The 27,219-nt window shown below is 37.7% G+C and overlaps 1 protein-coding gene across 1 annotated transcript in view; it reads left to right on the top strand.

The window, feature by feature from the left end:
- LOC139739025 (vacuolar protein sorting-associated protein 16 homolog) overlaps window positions 1-26,848 on the top strand; it is a 34,770-nt gene extending 7,922 nt beyond the window's left edge. The window contains exons 7-23 of the mRNA XM_071649640.1: window positions 91-213; window positions 4,319-4,449; window positions 5,008-5,102; window positions 6,197-6,273; window positions 7,317-7,442; window positions 8,076-8,203; window positions 8,982-9,017; window positions 9,960-10,068; window positions 12,145-12,279; window positions 13,356-13,464; window positions 14,710-14,807; window positions 16,428-16,532; window positions 19,284-19,361; window positions 20,295-20,464; window positions 24,628-24,724; window positions 25,208-25,311; window positions 26,656-26,848. Of these exons, the coding sequence (XP_071505741.1) occupies window positions 91-213; window positions 4,319-4,449; window positions 5,008-5,102; window positions 6,197-6,273; window positions 7,317-7,442; window positions 8,076-8,203; window positions 8,982-9,017; window positions 9,960-10,068; window positions 12,145-12,279; window positions 13,356-13,464; window positions 14,710-14,807; window positions 16,428-16,532; window positions 19,284-19,361; window positions 20,295-20,464; window positions 24,628-24,724; window positions 25,208-25,311; window positions 26,656-26,794 (1,860 nt within the window). The 3' untranslated portion in view covers window positions 26,795-26,848. The remainder of the gene's footprint in view (window positions 1-90; window positions 214-4,318; window positions 4,450-5,007; window positions 5,103-6,196; window positions 6,274-7,316; window positions 7,443-8,075; window positions 8,204-8,981; window positions 9,018-9,959; window positions 10,069-12,144; window positions 12,280-13,355; window positions 13,465-14,709; window positions 14,808-16,427; window positions 16,533-19,283; window positions 19,362-20,294; window positions 20,465-24,627; window positions 24,725-25,207; window positions 25,312-26,655) is intronic.
- Window positions 26,849-27,219: the final 371 nt, after the last annotated feature.

Here is a 27,219-nt window from a genome sequence, read left to right as displayed (position 1 = left end):
TATTTTACTTTACCAAAAGAGGAGATGTCATAGTTTACTCTAGTCATTCCGTGGCTTGTCATCTCTCGTCATCAATTGTCATTTGAACAGATTTTGGAAACAAAGACCAAAGAAGTGAATGCATTCATTGAGATGGCAGTGTCATTTGACAACCGTCTTCTGACACTGTTTAGTGACACAGGACTTCTCTGGATTGGCTCCTCAGATTTACAGGTGAGATGATTTCAAGCCAGATTAAAATTTCAGTGTCTACTTAGGCAATTTTCACATTTATTGTTTGGGGCATGGTAAGAAAGACATTCTAATGATCATGTTTTGAGATTTCTTGAGGATGTGATTAAGTTTGTATATTCAAGGAGGCCTAGTTTGGTTATAAGATCCACTGCAATTTGAGAAAAATCAATATTTCTTTCACATTAAGTACTATGATATTGCCAGATTTCATTTTGGGCTGAATTATAAGATATAAAGTGGTATCACTATAAATGCCAGAATAACGCGAACTATTGGTAAGAGATTTAACTTGAAAGAAATCACATGCAACAAAGTGATGCATTGATCTACACAAATGGTTTGACATCAATTGATGTAGAGAAACTTCAAACTATAATGGGCAATTCCACGGTAACTAGGACACAGGTGCCAAAAATTCAAAATGATATTTGTTTAAAACACCATACATTTTCAAACAGTACTTGAGTTGAAGTTTTAAGAATCATTATGTTTTTCAATAAAAGTGGCCATTTTGATGTTCAAAATGGCTGCCAAAATATGCCTATAACTCAATGGTGAAAAGAGTGTATTGTCGCATAACTTACTCTCTGTATATCCACTTTATTAGTACTCTAAACAGCAATCTTTCATATGTATGCAGTAACCAGAGAAGTCTTTCACCACACGATAGAAAAAAAGCTGGTAGCTTTAAAGAATTTGATAAAAACTGTTAATTACTTTGATAATGATGGATGTAACGTCAGTTACCAAAAACAAGGAATTTTTAAGTTTATTCATCAAAGGAAGTGAGCTGTATGATGTAACTTGGGATTTCTAATGTATGCCCATATGCCTTTATTTTAATACCAGAAATAAGGATACTTGGCATACTGGAGAGTCAAAATGAACACTACAAGATGTGTAACATCAGTTACCGAAACGTCATACACGAGTATGTAACGTCAGTTACCATGACAGTAATTATAACTGAGGCAAATTTTTTGACTTTTGGCCATTTCAATACATCTGGGAAGTCAACTTACAACAAAGAGCAGCAATCCCTTTCATAGGAAATGATGTCATTACCATGGTATGTCCATGGATATTTTTTTTTTAATTTTATTTTATTTCTAAATTCATTTATTCATTCATTTACCATGATTATCTTTTTTTTTTGGGGGGGGGGGGCTTGAGCTTTCGATTTTTGATTCAGCACAAGTTTAAGGTTAAATCATCTGGAAGTTTAGTTTGCCACATACATTATATGCACTCAAATTAGTACATTCCCAGTCCTACGGGATGATAAAGCTACCAAAGTTTGTAGGCCTAATCAATGACATGATTACATGTTAACCACATTTTCCATAAAAAAAAACAAACAAACAAACAAACTTCTGCACAGCTGTATACCAACAGTTTAACAATCTTCACCAATGTTTGCTTTTGCTGGCATTTTTTTTTTCAGGAAGCTTAGTCAAGTTTCTACACCTCAAGGCAAATGCACAAACAGATATTTCTTCTCTTGCACTTAAATGTGTGGTGTAGTTAACATGGCTCATCTTGTATTATGGTACGTAAGGCATGTACTCATTATTGTTTGAAACTTAAAACTGATGTTGCTCAAAGTGAGAGAGGATTCTATAGGGTTTAAAAAAAAATTGTTCATACAGTGTGTATTTGTTGATTACTTTATTCTATTCATGCAGGGACATTTTGTAATACAACACATGATAATTATGAACAGGAAGAGTTTTTTATCGTATTGAATTTAGTATTCTTTCGTTGCAAAGTCCGATTTCTTGGTATCTCGAATGTATTTGCAAGCCGTGATATATCAGTGAAAAGGAAAAGAAAAACAGTTAAATTACTTCAAGCTAGGAATAAAACAATAATGCTCTTTTGACCAAAAAAGCATTTATTTTTCTTCTTCACAGAGAAATATTAAAAGTGCGACACTTTTCATTTAAATCAATTGATGATGGAGATCATCAGGGGTTAAATAAAGAAAAGAAGGAGAAATACATCACAATAGATTTCATACATATTTATGCATATTTATGAGTTGATACATGTTTTTTCCCCATGACCTGGAAGATATTTTGATATTTTTTTCAAGCACAAAAATATCCATGTTTTGTGTAGTACTACAAGGTATTATGGGTGGAGCACTCTATGTAGATAAAAACTTTCCTGTTCATTAAAAAACAAACAAACAAACAAACAAAAAAGCCCTTAGTCATGTCAATATATTTATACTTGGAACTGCTTAATCTATTAATGGCTCTGTGTAATCATAAATGTTGAAGAAAAAATAAAATCTTCAGACAAATGTCAAGAAATATCCTCTTGTGCATTTACATTATTTTTGCCCAACTGTGCTATGGCATGGGGGGGGGGGGGGTGCCCCCTAAGTGCCTACCCAATATTATTTGTGTCTTTAGATTTTGTTTTAATTTGTTGCTGTAGTTGCCTGGGATTGTCACTGGTACATTGCAGCAGTGTGATAACCTGTTAAATAAATTAGTTCTCTGTAAACCCCACGGCAAAGTATGTGTAACGTCAGTTACGTAACGTCAGTTACTGACATGTTTACCTTTAAGTTTTCATAGAACACAAAGAAAATGGACTACTGTTTCATTTCATTGTGTATTTATGACTGATGAACCAAGGTATGACTCCATATCAACCAAATCATTCTGAATGGTCAGAATTATGAAATATCACATAGCTATTCCCAATCATGATTTTGCATGTGTAAACCCTATGGCAAATGTAAGCGTAACGTCAGTTACCGTCATGCCTTCACTGAAATTGGCATGGTGGTAAAAGGAGACAACTAAAGTGCACATTATTTTGCACACCTGTTCCTAAGAACCTAGGTGTATTGCCATATCAAACACATAAAGGCTAAAAGTCAGGGACATGAGATATTTCCATTTACATCTACACCATAATTTTCTATGTCCTTTTTCTGTAACGTCAGTTACCGACACATTTTCACTTGCTATGTGATAAGAAATGCAGTTTGAGAGAAAAACTTTCCACCTACTGTATTTCTTCATTCTCATGAACTTATTCATCAATGCTAATTGCAAGCCCAAGGTGCTTTCATTCACAAAACTACAAGGTAAACAATTTCATGAAAATCCTTACGTGTAACGTCAGTTACCGTGGAATTGCCCTAATGTGGATTGAGGAAAGAAGCCCGTGGTGCTGTCTTTCCATTTTCTTCTTTTTATCTTATTAGCAGGACTTATGGCTCTGATGAGGGAGGATACCTCACTTCATTCCTAAGAATTATGATAAAATTATATCAAGTAATCTTTTCTGTGACACTTGCATAAGAAAAGAAAATGTGTTGAGGGTAAAGTTGAGTTTTGCAGACATATTTGAAAACCCAAGAGTGTTAGATTTCAAGGTATTCAAGAAATGGTGTTTGTAGTGTTTGTAGTTAAATCCATGGCCAGAAGTGACTCCAAAATAATGTTATTTACTGAGGGGCGCCACCCTGAAGTGAATGGTTATTGGAAGCACTGAGGCCTGTAGCTTTAACAGGAAACTCGAAATTAGAAAGAGTATTTATTCCATTTTGGATCGAAAATTTTTAAAGAAAAGAAGGGGGTGAAAAAGAATAATGCTTTGCCTTTTATTCTTTCCTATCGAAAGTTTGCACTCTATTGGTATCTGACCTCCAATTACTTGCCACAGAGGCAGTGAACAGAAATTGAATATCATAGTAGCTCTTACACTGCTAGAGTTGCCCATTGCATGCAGTAAAGTTCTCACATGGCCAGTTAATACTCATATTTTGGGGAAGTTGAATTCTCATCACACCCCTAGCTGCAACATCATTTCTCACCTTGTGTACTATGTGGGAAGTATCATAAAAAAGTGATGTCATTTTCCAAATAGTTTAACATGGAGTGTCGAATTTGCCAACATTCCAACATACTTGAAAATACATGTACATATATCACATGAAGGGTTTTCTACCAGATACTAGAGGATAAATTGAAGATCAAAACTGTAATAATGATGAAGGTGAAGACTGTTTGATTTTGATAATGATGCTGATGCTGATGTATTTTCATATTTCTGTGTATAGAAAACATACTGTGAGTTTGACACCAGTAGCCAGATGAGACCAAGGCAGTTAGTCTGGTGTGGGATTGGTGCTGTGGTTGGCTACTGGGAGAATCTCCTTCTTGTCATTGGACCAAAAAAAGACTGGATTAAGTATCCTTTTCCTCAGTGGCTTTCGTGTTAAATTAGTATTTGTACTAATTATTGTATGCATCCATCAGTTGTCTGTCATGTACGTGCAACCCTACACTCTACCAATAGAATATATCACATTGATGACATATTACAAGACAAAATTAATATGGGGAAAGGGGTCTGCATTGGTACATGATGCTTAAAGGCATTTCCTTTCCCTGTCGGATTTGAAAAACCATAAAATGAAACTGTGTACACATTCATTTCAGTTTAAGGTTGATGCAATTAATTGTACCTTACTTACAATATGCTGTGTATTTCTGTGCACAGCTTGTTTAGTGAGAAATCGAGACTTTTTGAAAGTTCTGCAATTGCATCTTGAACAAATCACTTTACTGATATGTTGAAGGATTTTTTTTTTTTTGGTGCAATTTGCTTTTTTTTTTTTTTGTACAGTGGAAAATCAGGTAACAAAACAGGTCATGTCTGAGTTAAATGAAGAAAGGAATTGAGAACAGTTTTGACCGACTAGCCTTTGAAAATCAGCCTGTAGAAACCTTAACCCAGACTGACCAGATACAACATGGACACAGATGCTGTGTTGGTCCCAGAAAGTGACAGTCTTCACATCTTACAAACTCACACACATGAACTACTACAAAGAGTTCCAGGTAGGTAGAGGATGACAATCAAACGTCATTGTCTTCTACTCATTGATAGCTGCAGTCACACTGGCAATAGACTATGAAGTGTAAAATTGTGAAGTCTTTGCGATCTTTGGCCTTTTGTACTGTACTGGCAGGCAAACTTCTTGATCTTTGGATTGAGCAGTTTGGGTCAATAGTGGTGCATGTGTGCAAGAAAGAAGAAAGAGTGCCATTTGACAGCTGGTGATTGTGACATCATAATACACTCCTGTTCATCACAGTGACCACTTACTTTGGAGGTACAGGCCAAAAACAGGTGGAGAACTGCTCACATGACAAACTTTGTGAAGTTTCAGATTCTTATGCTCACACTGGCATAAGATTAGGAAGTATGGTTGTAGTGGGGGAAATATCCCTTGTTTGATTTGGAAGTTTTGCAAGAAGTTCCATGAGAAGTTCTGTGGGAAGTTTGTTGTCACACTGGCAATCAAAGTTCATGATCTTTTGCCAGTGTGTATGCAGCTGTTGATATAGTAAACAAAGAGTTAATACACTAACAATTGCTTTAATGTGCTTTCTGTCTGAAATGAATGTGGCCCAGATTCATTATATCATTTTAACAAAATAATATGAATCTGAAATAAAATTTCATCTCAGACTCAAGAAGACAATGTATCAGTGTTACATGTACAAAAGCTACTTTGATATATAAACACCATGTTCATTTTGTGATTATTATACAAGACACATTTAAGTGTGGAGCAGGTCATGTGAGTCAAAAACACATCTTGCAAAGTATCTTTTGTGAAGGTTAGAGGCAAAGTTACTTCTGTTAAAAACTGTTCATAAAGGAACTTTATCTCCCAGTTTTGTTCATTATAAAGTCTGAAGTATTAAGGGTCCCAGAAGTAGAAAGATTTGGCCATCTAGGGTATGAAATAAACAAGATTTATCTGTTACCACAGCCTAGGAATAACTCATGATGTCTATAACATTTGTTGTAATCATGTAATCCATTGACACCGTGTGTCTGTTTAGTGATAGTCTATTATCAGATTTGTGTTTGTTTTTTTTTGTATTCTCTGTTGCTAAGGGATTGTATTACATTTCTTTGGTAGGTGTAGTTGAGGAGATCTTCAAGATTGGGTCGATGGCTCCTGGTGCAATGCTGTATGAAGCCTCCAGAGAATTCCAGGTAAGAGCCATGCCAACCACATTGGCCCAAATTCACAAAAATACAAATCACATTTATATGTTCAATTTTGTACATGGACTAATTTACGTGATAAAAGGAATACCTTACCTTTGTGTATGTACAGTGTACAAGCCTGTATATGCATGTTCATCATTGGATGTCTGTTGGTGTATATGATTATTTTACCATGTTTATGCAGTCAAACTTTGTATAATCCATAGACTAAATTCAAATTGTCTGACTGTATGAATTCTGGCCATAATGTCACATGTCTCTCCAGTGCTATTTAATGCTATACCCTTTGTCACAGCTTTGTTGAGTGCTGTAAGATGTGACACAGATTCATGCTACATACTTTGAATACTTGACTAGTAAAACAGTCCTCATGGAACAATGTAAGAATCATAGATAGCCCTGCAACTACTAGTGATTTTATTTGAAAGAAAAAAAAAAACTTCTTGTGATGTAACGTTATTATGGTTGTTCAGTATATATCGTGAAAATGCAGCTTTGCAGGTTTGGAATTAGAGTCCTTTTTGTGTGTTGACAGACGAACAGACACTTTATTTCAAGTCACAAGGAAGGGAAGGTTGCATTTCACATTTCGAGACAATGAAATGACGAGTACAAAACTTTTTTTTTTTAAAGATGAATTCTTGTGTTCAAAGTGGGATATGTACCAAGTGATGTGATTCTTAGATGTTTTACATAGATATGATATGTCACTCATGCAACAAGAGGTTTATAATGCACTTGTTAAAGAGAATGACAAAGCTAAATGACAGTTTTGAGATGGAACCATGTCACCTTTAATAGAATTAAATTCATGAGATGAGGTCAAGTATCCTTGAAAGAATCATGAGCGATGCAAAAACTTGTAAGTCTGTTTGTTTTCAATATTTCTACTGCTAGTAGCACATGAGCTAAAATTGCAGATTAGTTCATTTGTTTTATATCTTTGTCAGCGATTATTTTGTGTCAATTTCAGCTGTAAAATTTTCTAAAGTAAAACTTTACTGGGTGTGTTAATTTCTCTCATACAGAAAGAGAGCCAGAAGGCAGATGAGTACATCCGTATGATCAAAGACCAACTGAACCTTGCTGTTGAACAGTGTATTGAAGCAGCAGGTTCAGAGTATGAACCCAGCACACAACGGCTTCTACTCAAGGTGACACTACTCTCATTAGAGTTCTTAGCATCTAACGGACATCTTAACCCACTGAAGATGAGCAGATTTTCCTGTATAGCCTTCATCAAGTTAAATAACTTACTGTACACATACAAGGTGTTAACTATATTACAGAGAGGAAATTTTTGATACGAGAAACTGCTTTGAGAAATATACAGGTCCTACAAAATTACGAGCAGAAGTAGTAGCTTTCAGTTACCATGAAGAAAGTGCTTTGCAGATAACCCCGCTTTATTGATATCATATGTAGAAGAGAAAATATATATCTCAATGACCATAATGCCCACTAAAGTGTGATGGGGTTGATATATTAAAAGAAAAATTTGTATTCATGAATTTCTGAAACGTCAAATATCGAATTGAACTGTAGACCTATATTTTCGAAAAGAGCTTATTCATGGTATAGAAGATGGCGTGATCTATTGACCAGCTGATATTCTGTATTTTTTTTACCCAAGACATGATACATTTTACATCACACCATGGATGTATTTTCTCTCATCATGTGGTTGCCAATGTGTATTGAAGTATAACACATGTCTACATGTCTGTTGACAGTATTGTCTGATGTCACATCACAAATTTAAACCTTTTCCTTGGCTCCCCTTATAGGCTGCATCCTTTGGCAAGTGCTTCAGTGCCAGTGTCAATGCAGACAAGTTTGTTAACATGTGTAAGCTGCTGAGAGTGTTGAATGCAGTCAGGGATTACCAGGTTGGGATTCCTCTCACCTACGAACAGTATCCTTGTCACAAAGGCTGTGCTACAGTCACAACACAGCGATAATGGCACTACATACAGACTGTTATTCTCTTTTGTAATACTGCTCTTCCAGAAGACTGGGAATTCCAGCTTATAGTTATCACAATGCTTCTTTTTAAAGTATGTTTACAAGATAAGCTTTAGTGTTGTCTGAATTATAGGGATTTTGCCGCCACACAAAATACTTGAGATAAATTGCAGCCAGCTGTGGGGGTGCTGTGGCATAGTGGATACTACTCCCGACTCTTGATCGGGAGGCCTGAGTTCAAATCCCGCCCAGTGCTTACGTCCTCGGACAACATGATTTTACCCACCATGTCCCTCTCGAACCAGGTGTATAAGTGGGTACCTGGCAACGCTAGGGTAATAATAGTGGCAGGGCCATCTGGTAGAGCAGTGGCAACACTGAAGAGGCTACCCTGGGTAAATAAGATGTTATTATTGTTACGTTTATTCTGAATTTGTGATTAAATTCACTAAATTGCCTTTTCATTACATGTGATGTACATAGATGCTGTGGCATTCTATTGATAAATGTACAAGACATGTCAAATAATGTCCATTACATAGGTTTAAAACCATATATCTTCTCAGAGCACCTTCCAAGTTGTGTGTGTGGAGTTGTGTGAAATACTTTTACCATGAGACATGGGCATTTTGTCATCCACAATCCCCCTCTCTTCTTTTTCTTTCCTTTTTTTTTTTGTTTACATCTGTTAAGCTGAAGTTATGATTTCCTAACTGTACTTTCCACAGACTGAAAAGGTTGACACTGCAAGTTTTGATTGACAGGTAATTTCATGAAAGGATATTACAGACAGGGTGTTGGACTTATGTTATAAAATGTATTGGACATATATTATGCCTATCATGCAGAGTATATTGGATTCATGTGTAAGATACAATTCTTTAGGTGCCAATCTAACTTGGCCTTTGGCAAAGGTCATTTGTAAGATAAATAACTTACAATATATTATTCTGTTTCCTATAGTTCTGCAAAGTCTGAAGTTTTCAAGTTTTCTTTAGTTCTGTAGCAACACAGATATGTCACTTTATTTGGTATTATATTTGTGTGTGTGTGTGTTCTCCTTCATTGCCTGTGTGTTATCTGTAACAGGAACTAATGATTTTTAGGTGTTCATTTATACCATGTTGAAATGAATATTTCAGGCTGTGTTTGTTTAAAGAACCATGGGGATGATTATTCCATTCCACTTTTGCTGATCAGTCTAAAACTTATTTTCAAACACATTAGCAGCTTTGGCATGATGTAGGAAGCTTATTAGCTGACACTTATAAATCAGTTTTAGTGTGATTATCTTTGCACATGAGCAGGAACCTCACTTAGTGTCGGTTTTTGTGCTGAAACAGAATATTGCTTAAGTTCATAAGATTCTTCCAGCAAGTTGTTTGTAATTGCAACTGATTGACAAATTGCCCTACATCGATGCAAATAAGCACTGAATTGATCAGTGTTTTAGTAGTAACCATGCACGGCAAGTTTTTAACAATTTTTAAACATTGACATTTTACATGGATGTAGGGCAATTTGTCAATCAGTTGCAATTAAAAAAAAAAAAAACTCGATGGAAGAATTTCATCACTTTTGAAGAATTATGCAGCACATGGACAGTTACTACTATGTATATTTGTTCATTCAAGATGTTGGTTGCAATGCAAAGGTGTTGTTTGATTTGAAAGAGGCAAGTCTCTTATATATTTCTTTCTTACCAGACTAATTCTTAGGAGACAGTGGGCTCTTGCACAACAAATCAGCCAATACCTGAAGCTACCCGAGGCTGATGGGGAGAGTCGCATTCTGGGTCACTGGGCTTGCTACAAGGTACATATACCGGTGACACAATATTTGCTGCTGCGACAATTACTCCTGTCTTATTTTCTCCAAGGACTCAGGGTTTGGGTTGTGATAGGGTTTTAGTTTTAGTTTGATGTGAGGATTATGCTGAGGGTTAGGGTTGTATTTGTGGATAAAATTTATGTTTGACTTTAATCGTGTGTAGATATTACATGGGAGCAATTGTCGCATGAGCAAATGTTATGGAACCACACATACTGTCCTACCAAGCTAACACATTGTATATCAGCCAACTGTGACAACAATTCATTTTTCTTTTAAAGTAATAATTGCCATCTCAATTCATACACATTGTTGGACTCTGTGTACACAGAGAGATTAAAGGATTTAGTTCAGACACAAAACATGATGTAAGACTTCTGTATCAAGGCCCTACTCCCATTTTGCTATGACAGGACCACATATAGTTTACTCCATAACAGAACTAATTTCTTCAAATTCATGACGTTCTGAGTCTGATTCATTTGTTGTCAAGCCCACCGGAGGTGAGGGGAGACTAAGAGATCACCTTAGGCGTCTGTCCATCCGTCGTCCGTCCGTCCGTCCGTCCATCCGTCGTCTGTCTGTAATGCTGCAAAAACTTCAATAACTCGTTACTCTGGGCTTCAATTGCAATCAAACTTCGAGGGAAGAGGGGTCATACAAAGTTTCACATTTTAGCGTGTATGAAGGTCACCTTAAGGGCTAAGCTCACAGGCAGGGGTCAATGATCTTTAGGGCCCAATGTTAAGTTTTTATGGCGCATTTCTATTATGGGTCATAACTTTTGATCCATAGGTCCGTTTGTGACCAAACTTGGATGGTAGATGTCCCTTGGGGAGTGGATGATCACCACAAGGTCAAAGGGCACAAGCAGGGGTCAACAAACTTTTAGAGCCCAATGTTAAAGGGATAGTACAGTATTGGTGGAGATGAGAAATGGGCATTTAACTTTTTGCGAGATACCAAGAAAACAGTTATGATAAAGTACAGAGCATTCCACTTTAAGAGGAATTCAAAGTTTATTTGATGAAAATCGGGTTTGGAATGACTGAAACATCCAAAAACAAATTAAAACGAAGTGATCGTAATAAAGTGTGGGTCCCACACTTTATTGAATTGCTCTTTTTTTGTATATCTCAGCCATTTCATAACCAATTTTCATCAAATAGACATTGAAATGCTCATAGAATTACGTGCTCTTTCATATTTCCTATTACAGAGGTTTCTCATTATCTCACCCAAAATTGTTTGAAACCTGAAATATGTTCTCAACCAAAACTATACGATCCCATTAAGTTTTTATGGCGCATTTCTTTTATGGGTCATAACTTTTGATCCATAGGTCTGTTTGTGACTTAACTTGGATGGTAGATGTCCCTTGGGGAGTGGATGGTCACCACAAGGTCAATGGTCACAAGCATGGCTCAACGAACTTTTAGAGCCCAATGTTAAGTTTTTATTGCGCGTTTCTATTATGGGTCATAACTTTTGATCCATAGGTCCGTTTGTGACCAAACTTGGATGGTAGATGTCCCTTGGGGAGTGGATGGTCACCACGAGGTCAAAGGTCACAAGCAGGGGTCAACAAACTTTTAAGGGCCCAATGTTAAGTTTTTATGGCACATTTCTTTTTTGCCATAAATTTTTACCCTTTTATATCTCCTTTTATCTGTTGTATCTCTTTTTATCTGTTATATCACATTCGCTTACAATTTCTTGGGTGAGACACATTATGGCACTTGCCTTGTGAGAAATGATTTGTTGAGAAATTGAAGTCTGACTGTGTTTTTTTTTTCTTTTTTTTTTCGTTTTGATCATGTAAAGCTTTATCATTCATCCCGTGAAGATTCTGTAATGGCTACAATATCAATGATCGATTATCTTTTTGTCTTGGTTTTAGGAGAAATTATCACTTCAGAGTCTTTCAGATTACTGTTTCATGTTCAAAGTTTCCTGCCTTTATTGATGCTGTGGCTACAGAAGTGAAAAGTGGTTGTTACCAGTACATGCTGTGGTATATCGAAAGCAGTGTTTTGTTTGTTGACACAAACCCATGTCCAGGTTGAACAGAAGCACATACCAGACGAAGCCATAGCAGAGAGCATCAAGAACAAACTTGGAGACACGCCTGGTATTGCCTACTCAGAGATTGCTAAGAAGGCCTCAGAGTGTGGGAGGACCCAGCTGGCTGTTAAAGTAAGTTATCCAAGGCATTATCAATAGATTTGTATATTTGTTGTGGTGATGATTAAGATAATAAGTAAAATTGTGTTGTTATTATCATTATTCTTATTATTGTTACTACTACTACTACTACTACTACTACTACTACTACTACTACTACTACTACTACTTAACTGCTATTTCTACTGCTGCTATCACTACTACTGCAAAGTGTACTACTGCTACTACTGATACTAGTACTACTACTACATGCTGTTAGAATTATGATATCACTATCATCATCTTCATGATTTTTTTTTGTGTGTGTGTGCACTGATGTACTAATGATCCATAGAGAGTCTTTAACATAATACAGTCTGTCCATTCAGATAGTGAGATAGATAGATAGATAGATAGATAGATAGATAGATAGATAGATAAATAAATAAATAGATAGATAGATAGATAGATAGATAGATAGATAGATAAATAAATAAATAAATAAATAGATAGATAAATAGATGGATAGATAGGTAGATAGATAGGTAGATAGATTGATTGATAGATAAATAGATGGATGGATAGATAGATGGATGGATAGATACAACTGTAGATGGATAGATAGATAGAGAAAGAGTTACAGCTGAAATAATTGAATACTAGTCCCAAGTATACTCGGGCAGGTGTTGAATAGGAAATATATGTGCTGCAGCAAAATCAGCTCATCCTCAATAGATTGGTACCCTGGTAGCTACTGCTGCTGATTGATGGAAAACTTTGACATACTAAACTGAGTGTGTACTTCATTGTTTAGTGGGTAGAGTAATCACTTATAAATGCAGTATGAGTGAATCCTCCCATGAATAAAGGATTGACAGCACTGCTGTAGTTGATCATGATATGAGATTTACATTGTCTTTTGGTCCTTAGCTTGATGACAGCAAGCCTGTCCCTCCCCCAAGACAAGTTTCTTAAAAATTAAGTAGTCTTGTGCATAACTCTACAAGTCCATCTGTGCTGATGTATGTATGTGCATATTAAATGAATAAGATTTGGTGAAGTTCATCTCTTAATGTTGTTACTTATTTAATCTCCTTCCACCCCATCAGCTCCTAGAGTACGAGCCGAGGGCAGCAGAACAAGTTCCTCTCCTGATGACAATGAGAGACAACAGGACGTCCCTCATCAAGGCCATTGAAAGTGGAGACACAGATCTGGGTACATTGCTGGCAACTTTTGGTGTTGCCAATTCAGAGCTGTGGAGGGATTTTGGTGTTAGATTCTAGACTATATTCAGAACTGAGACCAAAAACTTATTTCGTGATGAATTAATCATGCTAGATGTTGGTTATTAGCAATTCAGTTGTGATTCTGTATTGTGAATTATTTTTTTCATTGGTGGAGAGAAATGTGTAAAGGTTTCAGAACGTCTTTGGCCTTTTGGATCAGAGTAAGTTGTGGCCTTTTAAACAGAAGTGAAATATTAATAATTCTATATTCCCATCTTGGACAAAGCTACAAGATTACGGCAACAAATCACCAATAATAATGGCCAACTCTCCACACAGAGATCATCAAAAGATTTTGATTTTTCACATTGGAAATGCTGTCAAACCCTTTTAAACTACACAGTTGTGTACAGTTCATAAATTGTAACCACAAATATGGCTTTGTATTTCTCAACCTACGATGTTTGCATATGAGAAATTTAAGTCATACTCTTATTCTTTTTTTGTGTGTCAAATTCATGAAAAATTGACAGCTCTTGCACTGAACAAGCCTCAACATGATACAGTGCACTCCTGTTATAAAGAACACAGTTATAATGAAATTCCGGTTACAAGGTAGTAAATATTCAGGCTGGAACATTGCCAACTCTATGTATTTTTATTGTTTATTTGTTTGGTTATAACAAAATTTCAATATAACGAAATTAGGAAACTTGTTCCCGAGGACTTTGTTACAATGGGGGTCCACTGTACATTGTATGTGTGGTGGCGTTCTTTTTCCAGATACATTTTGTGCTGATAATTTTGCACTTAGTCTCACTCAACCCATGCTTGATTGCAAAGTAAACTTTTCATGGAAACTGTATACAGTGTATGTGTTATTGACTTACTAGAGTATTAAATATTACTCTAATGTGGAGGCAATGATTTACCTGTTTTCAATAATTTCTTGATAAGCATTTGTGCCCAAAATAGTAGCATCGAGTTTAGATCATAGATGTTAAATTAATGTCAAAGAGAGAGAGAGAAAGAAAGAGTGAAAGAAATAGCAAATTGGACAGTTGGTGTAGATATATTTGGTCATAACATGGATAGTGAGTACGAAGATACTTACATTTTCAAAATTTTTTGATCTTATAAATCTTGTGCATCTATCCCTCAAAATGTTTTGTTTTTTCTTTAGAATTGAAAAGTGTAAATGATTTGATGCATATTGTATCTCTTCCATGCTCAGTGTACATGGTGTTGTTACGCCTAAAGGAAGATCTTCACATTGGTGAATTCCTCATGATGCTACGAAACCACCCCCAGGCACAGGACCTCTTCATGCAGGTAGGACTGGCCAGGTGGTGTTTGGAATTCATGTTTATTATTCCAAAGGGCGATATGTAGTGGGAAAATGAAATGAAAGTTTGGACTAAAGAAGTTTACTTCATTTAATGATGAACGTTCAGAATTACCAATCCTTTTTCATATTGAATGTAAGCATCTGGCTGTTTTTTGTTGAAAATGAAAGCATATGGCTGTTTTTTGTTGCAACTGATTAACAAATGCTTGTTATCAATGTAAATAAGTACCAATTGACCAGTGTATAGTAGTAGCCATGAGAAAAATCATACACGCTTTCTAGGCATACGTATATACTCGGGCTCAATCCAAACCAACATTCTCCTGATCACCGGACAGGCATCATATTCTCTTTCGGTCTGACAAATCCCATTTCATTATCAGACTACCAAACCTTAGGAGTAACCAACCGTCAAAATAATGAATATTGATAACAACAAACTATAACCGGGCAGGCCAATGTGTTTCAGTGGTTTGCACACTAGTCTTCTGTACCTGAAGCTCATCTTTTATTATCACCATGGTAAAATGCCACTAGTTTCTTTCTTTGAACCTATAGTGTATCTTAATTCTGATGATATGGTGCAAAACTTTGAAGAAACAAATTGTGTGGAGTCTAGAAAGAGAGGCAAAGATTGTGTACTGCACAGGAACTACTATTATGTGGGGGCACTGTGACATAGTGGATAAAACTCTTGACTTTAAATCGGAGGACCCAAGTTCAATGCCCGTCCAGTGCTCACATCCTTGGACAAGATGTTTTTACCTGCAATGTTCATCTCAGCCTAGGTGTATACATGTAGATGGGTACCTGGCAACACTAGGGTAATTATAATGGCAGGCCTGTCTGGTAGCAGTGGCAACATTGAAGAGGCTACCCTGGGTAAAGAAGGCCTTTTTATTATTGTTATCAATATTACTACACAGCGGATGGAATAAAAGATGGCTCATTATGGTAATGAAGACATGATAGAAAACAGCCAGATAGAGCTACATATATCAGTTTTTGTCTGCCTGCAAGGGGAATATCAAAGTATATGGCATGAGCTCAACAGGTGTACTCATTCTCTCCTCTTCTTCTCTTTAAAAATCAGTCAATTAAAAACACTTTCAAGCTATTACGTGAAAAATTACACATTGTGCAGATGATAAAATAGACAGAAAGGCTGCATCCATCATAGATTGAAGGCACTGTTTACCTTTGGGATCAGGGATTTACAAAATGTTCAAGATATCACATTTGTGTTATCTTGAATATATGTGTAGGTCAGTTGTATCAGAAAACATCCTACCATGTAAAAATTTTGCAATAAAGCCTAAAATATAAGGAGATATTACTATTTATCTCAATAAACCATAACTTTACATGGTTTAGTCCAGAAACATTGATATCATAATTATTGTTCACAGTTTGTATATTTATCAATACTTTAGATTAATTATACTGATTCAATTGGTTGTTTCTATCCCTAACTTACATTTTAAATCTATTTTGAAGCACTAAATTTTGGTTTTTGTTTCATTTGCAAATCGTAAATTATGCCTTTAAATCTTGATACTTTAAACTCCCCCTTCTTTGTGCCCTGTACATCATCCTGACTTCAGTTCTGTAGAGAGCAGAATCCAGCCATGCTACTAGACATCTACAACCAAAATGATGATTTCCAGGAGATGGCAAGCATGGCGGTCAAGCGCAGCAGTCAGCTTCAGGTAGGTCCTGTAATAGTGTCCTCTATATCAACTTTGCTATTACTCATCTTTGTATTTAACCAAACACACCATGAATTATATGGTATGGTATGACAGGGAGGAATGCATTTAGAGCAAAGTATGGCATATCAGATATCAGAGTGTGCATTTTGGTGTCCAATTTCCGGCTTTGTGATATTATTTCCGTCTGTGTGGGAAAGCCGGAAAACACGAGAAAGAAACAAAGAAAGAAAGAAAGAAAAACGAAAAAATATGATCATCTAAACTTACGGGACATTCACTTTCACGATTTCCGTAGTATGTTTCGCATATACTTGGGCATGAGAATATCACAAAACGACTGTCATGCAAAACTGGCGCGATGTTGCTGCTGCTAGCTTGGACATGCAACACGTGCGATGATAGCGATCGAACAGTGTGTGGTGTTTCTATGCGATGTACTATACTGTATGTGCGGTGCATGAATCATACTGCGCTCTCGCTATAGCTACAGCGCTGAGACGGTGTGGTGAGTCGATTGAGTCTGCTGAACGAAGCAAAACTACGGATTTTACGGCACTAGGACTTCTTTAGTTTTGCTACAAATTCCTTTTTTTTATGCCTCCGTCAATGAAGTGGCCGGAGGCATTATGTTTTCGGGTCGTCCGTCCGTCCATACGTACGTCCGTCCCGTTTTGTTTTTGTCGATATCTCAAGAACCGTGTGGTGGTTTTACATCAAACTTGGTATGAGGGTATATCCCGGGGGGATAATACTTTGTTTAGATTTTAGGGTCACGGGGTCAAAGGTCAAAGGTCACAGGTTATTTTGTGAAAAAAAGGTTGAAAATTCATGTTTTTCTCCATATCTCGCAAATGGTTCAAGGTGTCTTCATGGAACTTAGTATATATGCTTGTTCCAATGGGCAGTGTATCTAGGGAAGTTGGGGGTCATGGTTCAAAGGTCAGGGGGTCAAAGGTCAAGGTCAACTCCTCAAAATATCACTACTTTCCTTATATTTATGCAATGCCTGAAGGTTTGGGTTTTTTTAAAACTTGATGTATACATGTATTACCGGGTACCCAATATATATTCTGTGGGAAGTTTCTTGCCAAAAGGTCAAAGGTCAAGTGGAAGTGCTGAATTGCACTTTTTCCTCCGTATCTCAAAAGTAACTCAAGGTATCATCATGAAACTTACATATTTATGCATGTTCAACCTAACAGTGATTCTCTTTGGAACTGTGAGGTCAAAAGGTCAAAGGCCAGGTTTAGAAAATGCTATTTTTCCATTTGATACTGAAATTATACTTTTTCTCAAGACCTTGAAAATTACGTAATGCATAAACTTATAAAAGGGTCAAAAGTCAAGTAAAAATCATCAGTTCCCCAAATACCTGCACTCTGACATTTTAATCATTCATCCAATTGAACCTAGTTCTAGGAAAGTGAACATTCAGCACATTTGTGTCAAACCTGTCATTTTAATATTTTGCCAATTGTGTGAAACTGTCATCACACATTGTCAAGACATTGTATTATAGACCTATTAGGAGAACCATGCATTATGGCGGAAGCATATCAGTCGCCGTAGCGATATATCTAGTTTTTTCTAGAATACGACCACATTATTGTCTGGAAAGCGTTATACCAGCACGTGCGATCGCGATCGAACAACGTGTGGTGTTTCTAGACTAGTAGGCGATGTACTACTATATGTGCGGTGCATGGATCATGCTGCGCTCTCGCTATACATTGTAGCTACAGTGCTGAAAGAGTATGGTGAGTTGATTGAGTCAGCTGAACGAAGTAAAACTATGGAGTTTATGGCACTAGGACTTCTTTATTTTTGCAACAAATTCATTTTGTTGTACGACCACATTATTGTCTGGAAAGCGTTATGGAACATCCAAACGATGGAGTTACAGTAATGTTTACCGTTAGTACCGCATCGGAACTTCTTTACAAATTTTCAGATTCATTTCTTTATCATGTTAGGAGATGTTTATTGGATAGGTACCACAGCACCACTTGCACAGCGTCTGGAAAGTGTGACAGAACATTACAGTAATGTATCATTTTATCAAAATGTTATCAATGTTAGAATTGTTATCTGATGAGTGATGTTATCAACTCTATTATGTCTTCTTTGCACCTTTAGACAGCATTAGACTTGAAATGTACATCTTAATTCTCTTTTCATTATCTGGATCACACATTAATTTATCTCAAATTTATCTGGAAAGTGGCTCAATTACCCAAAATATTACCCATAAACTAGGAATAAATTTTAGGGAAAAAGGTCCCTGAAATACACTCAGATTGCAGGAGAGAGCATCTAGAACCCCAAAGCTTCCAGGGCCCTTAAGCGGGCCCTGGACCCCGGCCGATGGGACTTCGCATCGTGATGTGCGCTTCGCGCACATTTTAGCTCACCAAATTTTTTTCAGGCCCTAGAGCCATTTGCCACTGGCATCCCTGATTTCTATTGTTCTCATCACTTTTGAGAGTTATTGTATTTTTTGTTTCTATTCCTACCACATGAACTTACAGATGACTACAGATGAAACTTTTGACAAATATGAATTTTCTAGTAATTGTCATTGTGATTTCTGATGTCTTAGTTTATCATCATGCCAAGTAGATATGGAAAGTGTTCCTGAGGAACACATACAATTTTTTCCTTCAAAGGCAAAGATCGATATTAAATCAGACTCTTAACAGTGATCCCTGATGATTGCTTCAATAGCACATTTCTGTGTCTTCTTTTCAGGAGCTTCAAAAGAAGTTAGAGCAATTAAATCTTGCCCAGGAGAACTACAAGAAAGCTGGCAATGAATTTGCAATGAAGGTGAGAGCAGTCAACATCTTACACATCTTGATGATTGTACAGTATATGGACTCAAAACAATTCCTTGTCCAAAAATTGTTTGTGAAAAGAGGTGATAATGGGCACACATGTTTGGTAGATGGAAAGTGGCTGGCATTAGACTACACAATTTTGCCTGAAAAACTGAAATTTGATGGTTTTGACCAATCTTAGTGATCTGCTTTCAAACTCGATTTTCTCTGCTCAGCCGTCAGCGACTTTCTGATCCTTTCGTCGTGGCAGGTCACATATAGTCTGCACGTAAAAACATGTGACATACGTATTGGACAATTTTTGAGCTTCCTATTTCATAGGTCCCATCATAATATGTGTGATGATTGTAACTAACTAGTATACATTACTTGGCACTCCGTTATACACTTAATACACCACACTGACCCCATCAATTTACCAGTGTACACTACCATGGTACATTTAGCCAGATATACGTACAATGTATGTGGACAGAGTGAATGCAGCAATATTAGCAAAAGACGATGACATTTTACAGAAAGTTTGACAATCCATTAAAACATCAGACTCTCCCATTTTCCTCAAACTTCTCTGAAGTATTCTACTACTATTTCTGAATTCACATTTATGTTTGAAGAGTGGCCTCTAAGACATACCTGATTAGTCTACTCTCCCCCAAAAAAGGGTTGTAGAAAAACTTCTAAAAACACACTTTTCCATTCATGTTGACATCCCAAACTGAAGAAAAATGTAGAAGATAGGTCTTCCAGAAAATTTGAAAAACTCAAGATTGACTTGGTTGAACCATTTCACATTTTTTGAGTCCTCGTGTAAAATCAAGGGGTGCGACTTTTTGTTTGTTTTGTGATGCACGGTCGCATATGATATGTCACTCAGTGCATCTAGACTGAATTTTATCTTAATTTGTCCATCTTATGACAGGCTACTGAGGAAGAGATCAAGTTACTAGGATACCAGGCTCGTATGCAGGAACAATACCGGGAGCAGTACCTCTTTCTTTCCCTCCATGACACCATCCACAAACTCATTTCCAAGAATCTTGGCAAGATGGCAGAGCAGCTTAGGAAAGAGTTCAAAGTACCAGACAAGAGGTCAGTGTAGATCAGCAGCAAACTCTGGGATACATTCAGTGTAGATCTGTAGAGAACTCTGGGATACATTCAGTGTAGATCTGTAGAGACATGCAGTGTAGATCCGTAGAGAACTCTGGGATACATGCAGTGTAGATCTGTAGAGACATGCAGTGTAGATCTGTAGAGAACTCTGGGATACATGCAGTGTAGATCAGTAGAGAACTCTGGGATACGTGCAGTGTAGATCTGTAGAGAACTCTGGGATACATTCAGTGTAGATCTGTAGAGACATGCAGTGTAGATCTGTAGAGAACACTGGGATACATGCAGTGTAGATCTGTAGAGACATGCAGTGTAGATCTGTAGAGAACTCTGGGATACATGCAGTGTAGATCAGTAGAGAACTCTGGGATACGTGCAGTGTAGATCTGTAGAGAACTGGGATACATGCAGTGTAGATCTGTAGAGACATGCAGTGTAGATCCGTAGAGAACTCTGGGATACATGCAGTGTAGATCTGTAGAGAACTCTGGGATACGTGCAGTGTAGATCTGTAGAGAACTCTGGGATACGTGCAGTGTAGATCTGTAGAGAACTCTGGGATACGTGCAGTGTAGATCTGTAGAGAACTCTGGGATACATGCAGTGTAGATCTGTAGAGAACTCTGGGATACATGCAGTGTAGATCTGTAGAGAACTCTGGGATACATGCAGTGTAGATATGTAGAGAACTCTGGGATACATGCAGAGTAGATCTGTAGAGAACTCTGGGATACGTGCAGTGTAGATCTGTAGAGAACTCTGGGATACGTGCAGTGTAGATCTGTAGAGAACTCTGGGATACATGCAGTGTAGATATGTAGAGAACTCTGGGATACATGCAGAGTAGATCTGTAGAGAACTCTGGGATACATGCAGTGTACATGTAGATCAGTCGAGACATGCAGTGTAGATCCGTAGAGAACTCTGGGATACATGCAGTGTAGATCAGTAGAGACATGCAGTGTAGATCTGTAGAGAACTTTGGGATACATGCAGTGTAGATCTGTAGAGAGCTCTGGGATACATGCAGTGTAGATCTGTAGAGAACTCTGGGATACATGCAGTGTAGATCTGTAGAGAACTCTGGGATACATGCAGTGTAGATCAGTAGAGACATTCAGTGTAGATCTGTAGAGAACTCTGGGATAAATGCAGTGTAGATCTGTAGAGAACTCTGGGATACATGCAGTATAGATCAGTAGAGACATGCAGTGTAGATCTGTAGAGAACTCTATCTGGGATACATGCAGTGTAGATCAGTAGAGACATTCAGTGTAGATCTGTAGAGAACTCTGGGATACACGCAGTGTAGATCTGTAGAGAACTCTGAGATACATGCAGTGTAGATCTGTAGAGAACTCTGGGATACGTGCAGTGTAGATCAGCAGAGAACTCTTTGATACATGCAGTGTAGATCAGTCGAGACATGCAGTGTAGATCCGTAGAGAACTCTGGGATACATGCAGTGTAGATCAGTAGAGACATGCAGTGTAGATCTGTAGAGAACTCTGGGATACATGCAGTGTAGATCTGTAGAGAACTCTGGGATACATGCAGTGTAGATATGTAGAGAACTCTGGGATACATGCAGAGTAGATCTGTAGAGAACTCTGGGATACGTGCAGTGTAGATCTGTAGAGAACTCTGGGATACGTGCAGTGTAGATCTGTAGAGAACTCTGGGATACATGCAGTGTAGATATGTAGAGAACTCTGGGATACATGCAGAGTAGATCTGTAGAGAACTCTGGGATACATGCAGTGTACATGTAGATCAGTCGAGACATGCAGTGTAGATCCGTAGAGAACTCTGGGATACATGCAGTGTAGATCAGTAGAGACATGCAGTGTAGATCTGTAGAGAACTTTGGGATACATGCAGTGTAGATCTGTAGAGAGCTCTGGGATACATGCAGTGTAGATCTGTAGAGAACTCTGGGATACATGCAGTGTAGATCTGTAGAGAACTCTGGGATACATGCAGTGTAGATCAGTAGAGACATTCAGTGTAGATCTGTAGAGAACTCTGGGATAAATGCAGTGTAGATCTGTAGAGAACTCTGGGATACATGCAGTATAGATCAGTAGAGACATGCAGTGTAGATCTGTAGAGAACTCTATCTGGGATACATGCAGTGTAGATCAGTAGAGACATTCAGTGTAGATCTGTAGAGAACTCTGGGATACACGCAGTGTAGATCTGTAGAGAACTCTGAGATACATGCAGTGTAGATCTGTAGAGAACTCTGGGATACGTGCAGTGTAGATCAGCAGAGAACTCTTTGATACATGCAGTGTAGATCAGTCGAGACATGCAGTGTAGATCCGTAGAGAACTCTGGGATACATGCAGTGTAGATCAGTAGAGACATGCAGTGTAGATCTGTAGAGAACTCTGGGATAAATGCAGTGTAGATCTGTAGAGAACTCTGAGATACATGCAGTGTAGATCTGTAGAGACATGCAGTGTAGATCTGTAGAGAACTTTGGGATACATGCAGTGTAGATCTGTAGAGAGCTCTGGGATACATGCAGTGTAGATCCGTAGAGAACTCTGGGATACATGCAGTGTAGATCTGTAGAGAACTCTGGGATACATGCAGTGTAGATCAGTAGAGACATTCAGTGTAGATCTGTAGAGAACTCTGGGATACACGCAGTGTAGATCTGTAGAGAACTCTGGGATACATGCAGTGTAGATCAGTAGAGACATGCAGTGTAGATCTGTAGAGAACTCTGGGATACATGCAGTGTAGATCAGTAGAGACATTCAGTGTAGATCTGTAGAGAACTCTGGGATAAATGCAGTGTAGATCTGTAGAGAACTCTGAGATACATGCAGTGTAGATCTGTAGAGACATGCAGTGTAGATCTGTAGAGAACTCTGGGATAAATGCAGTGTAGATCAGTAGAGAACTCTGGGATACATGCAGTGTAGATCTGTAGAGACATGCAGTGTAGATCTGTAGAGAACTCTGGGATAAATGCAGTGTAGATCAGTAGAGAACTCTGGGATACATGCAGTGTAGATCTGTAGAGAACTCTGGGATACATGCAGTGTAGATCTGTAGAGAACTCTGGGATACATGCAGTGTAGATCTGTAGAGACATGCAGTGTAGATCTGTAGAGAACTCTGGGATAAATGCAGTGTAGATCAGTAGAGAACTCTGGGATACATGCAGTGTAGATCTGTAGAGAACTCTGGGATACATGCAGTGTAGATCTGTAGAGAACTCTGAGATACATGCAGTGTAGATCTGTAGAGACATGCAGTGTAGATCTGTAGAGAACTCTGGGATAAATGCAGTGTAGATCAGTAGAGAACTCTGGGATACATGCAGTGTAGATCTGTAGAGAACTCTGGGATACATGCAGTGTAGATCTGTAGAGAACTCTGGGATACATGCAGTGTAGATCTGTAGAGAACTCTGGGATACGTGCAGTGTAGATCAGTAGAGAACTCTGGGATACGTGCAGTGTAGATCAGTAGAGACATGCAGTGTAGATCTGTAGACAACTCTGGGATACATGCAGTGTAGATCTGTAGAGAACTCTGGGATACACATACATGCAGTGTAGATCTGTAGAGACTCTGGGATACATAGAAGTGTAAGGCTTGGGTAAAAAGTACTGTTTGCTGTGTGAGGCTATTGCCCTTCAAAAATCCACATGAGATTCTATGGGCAAGTCCATACATATTTTTACTCTCACTACAAAGGGATGCTTTTCCTTAGACTTCGTGTGAAATACTATCACTGAAAATATTCAACTTTTCTATCAAAGTTTTTAACTGTGCATTGGCAATTCTGAGTAATAGTCCCATACTGGCACACCCTTTAATGACCTCTCTGTTGTCTTTCTTTTTTAAAGAAATGTTAACATTTCTTTGGACAGTTTGTTGTACAGAAGTCAAATAGATTGATCATTCCATCCTTTGCCAGTCGTTTTGTAGTTTATGTTATCCATAATGAGAGGAAGAAAGGCACACATCCTCAAGAAAAGGTAGAAAAATGATAAAATCTAGAATACCATGATCAATATGTGACATGATCAAATGTCCCAAAGAAACATCAAATTAATCGTTCTTATCAATGTCTAAATGACTCAATATGTAGAACACCTTGCTATCTCAAATGGTAGATTCTGGTGGCTGAAGACAGATGCCCTTGCAGGTGCATCTGAGTGGATTGAGTTGGAGCGATTTGCCAAGAGCAAGAAGTCCCCTATTGGATACGAGGTAAGCTTTCATTTTGCAGAGTCTTTCATTCACTTTTAGCCATTTGTTAATTACTGTAATAGTGAACTGTTACCAGACAAGGAGTGAGGCTTCTTCAGGCCTATATTATACACAAAAGCTTTATAGCAGACACAGTGCATCAGCTTTTGATAGTACCTCGTGCAAATAGTGTATACCCAAATTGATTATGTGTCACTAGCCTAGTCTTCCTGCTGCTTCATGAATTATCAGACAGTCATGTGGTAGCATTTTGTCATGATAGGACATTCAGGGTATACGTAGCATGGTATGAAATACATCGATTTGTTATTTGACTGTGCTAGATATATCACCTTTCTGTTAATCAGTATCATTCACCATTTTGCTAATTACTCGGCCATAGATCGTACAACAACATGTGATCATGATTATCCATTCATTGATATGTGTTTGATGTACATGTACCTTTAATTAGAGTTTGCCCTGTTCTTTTTCTTTCTGCAGCCATTTGTAGAGGTGTGTATGAAACATCACAACAAGTATGAAGCCAATAAGTATGCAGCCAAGGTAGCCCCAGAGCAGAGGGTCAAGATGTATGTCAGAATGGGGTAAGTTAAGTGGAGGTGTAATATGTTGGATATCTTGTTATATGAAGCAAAACAACACCATGATAATCAAATCATTGATCCATTCAGAAATGTACCCACCCCCTCTTATAAAATGTACTTCAGTGCTATTTGACATACTTTTGTTTGAAAAAAAATCTTTCATTTAACCTGGCTAACTTTTATTTATGCCACTGCTCTTCTTTTGAGCCTTTCCTTCTTACAAATCTTATTAAGGTTATTGATATCTCTGTTGGCTGCTTAACCCATTGAAGACAAGTCCCGAGTATACTTGGGCAGGTGTCTACGGGAAATACGTGTTGTAGCAAAATCAGCCCGTCCTCAACGGGTTAAAGGAGACCTCTGGATGATTTTCAGATTTTTGCATTTGAACAACTATAAATTAGTTATACTGAGGACAGAGTTTCAGATTTTACGATAGCTGAGATGAAGAATAAGAATATTGTCAAAATTAAGAACAAATTGCAATGAACAAGGATGATGACATGGCAGAGTCACCATAAGTATGCATGAGTTGGGGCTCAAGGAAGCAGAACAAAAGAAGAAGGCATGCATAGATTATACACAGGTGAACTTTCAAGCAAGCAGTATTGTAATGGAATTACACTGCTACATTTCTGAAATATGTGAACCTCCTATGTCATCATCCTTGTTCAGTGCAATTTGTTTGAGGTTTTTCAAAGTATTGTTTCTCTGATCAAAAACCACAATAAATTCCACAAATCTATACATGGAGTTGTCAATTTATGTACTACACGATGTGAAATTATGAAAATCGTCTGGAATGTCCCTTTAACTTCAGCCGTCCTTTATACGCAGTTCAGTTTGCTATTCATCATACCACTTTTAAAATCATTCATATGCTTACCATATGCTAGTGTTTATAGTGGTGAGTACAGAACACACACTTAAAACAAACCATGCCTGATTAATTGACAAGAAGATTATACCTGGGCTTCTTCTCCTATGATCTACCTCTTTGGTACAACTCGTATGTTTTGTTTGTTAGTTGCCAAGATGTGAGTACATTGTCAACTTTCAGGATTTTCTTTCTGGCATCTTTTCCCTTTACATGGGCACCTTGATTCAAGAAAAGTGTGTTCTGATGATAAGAGCAACACTTTTTGTATTCTATTTCCAGCTAAATCAATAGAGACTCTTGGGTAAATTTCTATCATTTATAGAAATTGAAAACTGAAATATCTCCATTTGTTTTCAAATGTAGCCAGTTTGTTGCCAGTTTGGGCTTTGATCTTCACTTTTGTCAGCCACAGTTTCTACCTGTAAGTAAGAGTGACTTTATGTATCTCTCTTTCTTTGCTCAAGGGCCCTTGAAGAGGCAGCTGAACTTGCCTTTCAACAGAAGAGTGAAGAAGACTTGAACGTTGTTCTGAGGCACTGTTCTGGTAACAGACAACTCTCAGCCAAGATCAGCACCATGAAGCAGCAGCTTCAGAAGAAATGATTGATGTTTGAGTCAGCTAGGAGTCTTGGCTGTACATGTGACCTCACCATGTCTCACGCATAGTGGATGTGACCTCCTTGTCCATACATACGTGCACACACATCGGCACATTCCAAGGCAGCTTTTGTGTTGACATTTGACATTTCTTTCAAGAGATTGAAAGGATCTTCTGCAGATAGAAATGGGGTTATGTGCTATATCTATACATTGTGTATGATACCTTGTATGAGATACCCAGTAATATGCATGGACGTGTTTACAGGCATATTGCTTTTAGATGGTAAGGGGTGGGGGGGGGGGGGGATGGCGAGGGAGAAAGATCATAGAGAAAGGAGTGTTTTGAAACTTTGATAGGGAACAATCAAGATTCAGATACACAATTGGAGATACAGACGAAGTGTAACAATGGAGATGGCACTTGCTGA

The sequence above is a fragment of the Diadema antillarum genome, unplaced genomic scaffold (assembly GCF_040938485.1).
Source record: "Diadema antillarum isolate AM-2024a unplaced genomic scaffold, OU_Dant_1.0 seq00000779_RagTag, whole genome shotgun sequence".
Taxonomy (NCBI): domain Eukaryota; kingdom Metazoa; phylum Echinodermata; class Echinoidea; order Diadematoida; family Diadematidae; genus Diadema; species Diadema antillarum.
This window is presented reverse-complemented; position numbering and strand designations above follow the sequence as displayed.